The sequence below is a fragment of the Priapulus caudatus genome, unplaced genomic scaffold (assembly GCF_000485595.1).
Source record: "Priapulus caudatus unplaced genomic scaffold, Priapulus_caudatus-5.0.1 Scaffold2064, whole genome shotgun sequence".
Lineage (NCBI taxonomy): Eukaryota > Metazoa > Priapulida > Priapulimorpha > Priapulimorphida > Priapulidae > Priapulus > Priapulus caudatus.
The window spans coordinates 12954-17234 of NW_014579125.1; the positions used below are offsets into that span (position 1 = coordinate 12954).

Below are 4281 nucleotides of genomic sequence, written 5' to 3' on the forward strand. Positions count from 1 at the left end.
TGCGCCGCCGCCGCCGCCAGATATTTCCTTGGTGAACGCGCTCTACCGGCTGTCAGTTTTTCTCGGATTGCATTTTTCAAATTTCGCAGTTGAAGGTGCGTTATCGTAAAAGTCGAAAGACGCCTATGTTTTTGGTGTGGGCGTTGGTGAGTCATGTTGCCATGGTACACAAATCATTTTTTGTCGAAATATTCTAGAAACCTGTAATTTCTGCACTTTTTACGCCGATTGTCATGAAATTTATTATTGTACTTAAAATATATTAATATAAATTTATATTAAAATTTATGGATTTATATTAAAATTTATATTTAAATTTAATTAAAATTTTAATTTAAATGTTAAAAATTTTTAAACTTTAATATTTAAATTAAAAAACAAACCCTTGTTACATTTAATATTTTGTATTAAATTTGTATTTCGCACGTACACGCACGTACACGCACGTACACGCAGATACACGCACGTACACCCGGATACACGGAGATACACGCACGTACACGCACGTACCCGCGGGTACACGCACGTACACGCGGGTACCCGCACGTACACGCACGTACACGCACGTACACGCAGATACACGCACGTACACCCGGATACACGGAGATACACGCACGTACACGCGGGTACACGCACGTACACGCGGGTACCCGCACGTACACGCACGTACACGCACGTACACGCAGATACACGCACGTACACGTACACGGAGATACACGCACGTACACGCGAGTACACGGAGGTACACGCACGTACACGCGGGTACACGCACGTACACGCAGGTACACGCACGTACACGCAGATACACGCACGTACACCCGGATACACGGAGATACACGCACGTACACGCGGGTACACGCACGTACACGCACGTACACGCAGATACACGCACGTACAATACACACAGATACACGCACGTACACGTGGGTACACGGAGATACACGCACGTACACGCGGGTACACGCACGTACACGCAGGTACACGCACGTACACGCAGATACACGCACGTACACGTGGGTACAGGCACGTGTACGTGGGTACACGCACGTGCAAGCGGGTACACGCACGTACACGCGGGTATACAGGAGTAGATTGGTCGTAAAATACTTATATGATTAACTTGTTATTATTATGCTAATATTCTTGTAACTTTAAAAGCTCATTTTTCGCTCACCTTGAAGAAAGTATCGGCTGCAGCTTATAACAACACTGCCTTTGTGAATGTCTTTTTGTAGCATTTTTTCCCATTGTTACGGCATGATTTACTAACCTGACATTTATTTCATTGACATTGTCTTTCGTGGTGATTAACATTAATTACATGTTATGTGGAATATCTAATACATATATTGTGTTACTATGTGGATTTCGCCTGTTTCACAAACTTGTGCTGCAGTGAAAATTAAGATAATTTTTATTGCTGCTAATCAATAGTATCAGGTCAATTGGAATAGCTTTGACTGGCCATCGTCAAATATGGTTCAATTTTCATTGGCAGTGCTGAACATTATGACTCTGATGACGACGGCAGTCTACAAGAGCTACTTGAGCAACCTGCTCAAGTTAATGTTGAAGGTAAGGAAATGCGATAAAGGTCTTCATATCGGCATGCCCATCAAAAGTAAAACATTGATACTTATACTGGGTAGATGCTTTATCAACCAAAAAGTACGTTTTCAAAATCGTCATTGTTTAGTTATTATTTAGAGTTTATCTCACCTCCGTTTATACTAATAAAAACTTCTGTCATCATGATTTTGTTTATGCACTTGAAGGTCGCACACATGAACTACGTCAGGCCACACCAAGCGAACAGCAGCAGGTTGCTCCGGCCACTCCAAGTGGACCGCAGCAGGCCGCTTTGGCCACTCCAAGTGAACTGCAGGCAGCAGGCTCTCCAGCTGCACAAGTTCTGCAGACACCTAGAGAGATTCGTCGTCAGCGAGGTATGACATTTATTTCTCTTCAATTCCAATTTGTATCATTTTTCAATAACATTAAATGTAATTTACAATTCACTAACAGAAATGACTGTGTAGTCACCATTCAACAACCCATTAATGTGAAACTCAATTGAGCACTAGTACAGCAGAAATCACCTAGTTTTATGTACATCTGTTTTGCATAAATATGTTGTAATGATGCTGCTCTGCAGTTTGCTTGATCATTACTTTGACATAATATGTTTTAAATGCTAAGATGTAATATTAAAATGCAATTTTTAACTTTCTTTAGAAATCGCTTGTGTCAAGCTGCGGCAGCACAAAGTTGCAGTTATGCACTTCACTGGCGAAGATGCATGGGAAGACAGCGACTGCGCCAACACCATCTTTGTGTCTCGGTTTACTGAAGTCGAAGATGCTTTCCGTTCTGGAACAACTCTTTCTTTTCGGTTTGTTTCCCGATTGTTTTTTAGCAACACGTGTGACAGCTCTTCAGCAATGTTTAAAAACCACAGCTTCGTTCAGTTTGTTGGTTGCACTGCACTCAGTGAATAGCACTTGGAAAGGATGTCGATGCAGACAACGATGGCACCACCATTATTCCATATGTTCTCATTCCGTTCAGGAAGTAAAGACCAAATATAGGCTGAATTTAATTGAGGAATTATGGGTATGTCATTTTCTCTTTTTAATATTTACACTGTATTATGAAAATATTTTGTAATTACAGTGAGAAAATTGCATGGTCACTTGTTGTCTGCTTCAACACGGAGGTTAGGGTGGACCAGGGAGGCTCTCAGCGAGAATTCCTCAGTCTCGTGCTGAAGGCGATTGAGACGATAGTGATGTCGCAGGTTGCGCAGGTTGACGTGGAGAAAATTCTTGTTGCCGGAATGTATTGTGGTAAGCAGCTATAGGCAATTTGTGAGCACCTTTTCAACAAGTTGTATTCCCATCATAGACGCGCGCGCGTATATTACGCAAAGATGTGGTTTTGATCTATTCATTCTTTACACACAGTATGATCAGTAGTGACCACTTGTTTGACCGTATGTATCGTATACGGTCGTACGCTTTGTATGTATGAGTGGATATAATGAGTTTGTTTTTTACTAGCTTTAGAGTTACAAGTGAGTGTGAGAGTGAGGAGGCAAATTAAATTGTCGTTTTTGTCTGACCAAGAATTCTTTGGATGTTTCCAGCTATAGCAATAGTACAAGCCGAAATCTGTCCACCGTTCGTGTTGCCAGTTCAGCAAGCAGCATCACACCAGTGGGCAAGGGAATTTTTGGACGGCCTTGAAGCCTTGAAAGTTAACACAGTAAGCCATACAATGAAGTGATACACTTGTAACTGCATTACCTGCCATGCTGTAAGCATGTCAGAAAGCTACTGCCGCATAACAAACAGCATCACAGAAATCTTTCGTGGTGATGTCTATAACACACAGCAATGCATGTGCCTACACGTAAGCTTTTTTTCATTTATACGCTTCATATGTTTTTTCAGCTTCTTGCTGATAACGATATCGCGAGGCTCTCCACCCATGCACCTCTGACCGCTGCCAGAGTGATTACACTGTTCCAGTGTGGCTTCAGCCCAGTGGGAAACACCCGCAGGCATCAGGAGTACGGATATGGCGTTTAGTCAATTCACAAGATTTGTTACAGCTCTCGAAGGTAAATCAAATAAAAAAATCATTAGACCTCGTTACATACCAAACCGAAATCTGTATAACACTATTGGTCTATTGGAGAATATGAGCAGATTGCATGTAGTACACTATAATTTTCACTTTCCTATTATATATCATAAGAAGATACCCGTTAACTTTTCCACATAAGATATTTGTTGTTCATCACAGCGGCATGTTGATTACAGCCAAGATATTAACTTGCCATTTTTTTCAATGTAGTCAACAATTAACACCAATATTGATTTTTCAGAAGGAAATGAGCAGGTGTTATTCCTGTTGGTGGGTTTTCGTGTGGCAAAATACCTGTCACATTCACCGATGGCCAACAACTGCCAGATGTTGGAACCTGCGACACACTGATGGAACTGAAGCTTCCAATGGCAGCGGAATACAGTTCGTTCAGAAATAAGTGGTTGTGGGCCCTGTCATCCTTACCAGATGGTTTCTGGGTGGTGTAAGTGAAAGTGTGCAAGCTTAGCAATTCCCAGCGTTTCTGTACAACTGTAAACACGTGTGTGTGTGTGTGTGTGTGTGTGTGTGTGTGTGTGTGTGTGTGTGTGTGTCTGTGTGTGTGTGTGTGTTGTTGTGTGTGTGTGTGTGTGTTGTTGTGTGTGTCGCGCGCGTCGTGTGTGTGTGTGTGTG

General features: G+C 42.1%; 2 protein-coding genes across 2 annotated transcripts in view; both read left to right on the top strand.

Moving 5' to 3' along the window:
• LOC106818160 overlaps positions 1-2778 on the top strand; it is a 5619-nt gene extending 2841 nt beyond the window's left edge. The window contains exons 2-6 of the mRNA XM_014822884.1: positions 1499-1575; positions 1776-1946; positions 2236-2392; positions 2674-2716; positions 2758-2778. Of these exons, the coding sequence (XP_014678370.1) occupies positions 1499-1575; positions 1776-1946; positions 2236-2392; positions 2674-2716; positions 2758-2778 (469 nt within the window). The remainder of the gene's footprint in view (positions 1-1498; positions 1576-1775; positions 1947-2235; positions 2393-2673; positions 2717-2757) is intronic.
• Positions 2770-4203, top strand: LOC106818162. The gene is made up of 4 exons (XM_014822885.1): positions 2770-2846; positions 3146-3264; positions 3453-3622; positions 3890-4203. Exons 1-3 carry the CDS (start codon positions 2789-2791, stop codon positions 3588-3590), a joined length of 315 nt encoding a protein of 104 aa, XP_014678371.1. The 5' UTR covers positions 2770-2788; the 3' UTR covers positions 3591-3622; positions 3890-4203.
• The last annotated feature ends 78 nt before the right edge of the window (positions 4204-4281 follow it).

Coding starts and splice junctions, on each gene's coding strand:
- LOC106818162 (XM_014822885.1), top strand. CDS start 2,789: ATGTCGCAGGTTGCGCAGGTTGACGTGGAGAAAATTCTTGTTGCCGGA. Junction 2,847..3,145: donor TGTTGCCGGAATGTATTGTG/GTAAGCAGCTAT, acceptor GGATGTTTCCAG/CTATAGCAATAGTACAAGCC. Junction 3,265..3,452: donor AAGCCTTGAAAGTTAACACA/GTAAGCCATACA, acceptor ATGTTTTTTCAG/CTTCTTGCTGATAACGATAT.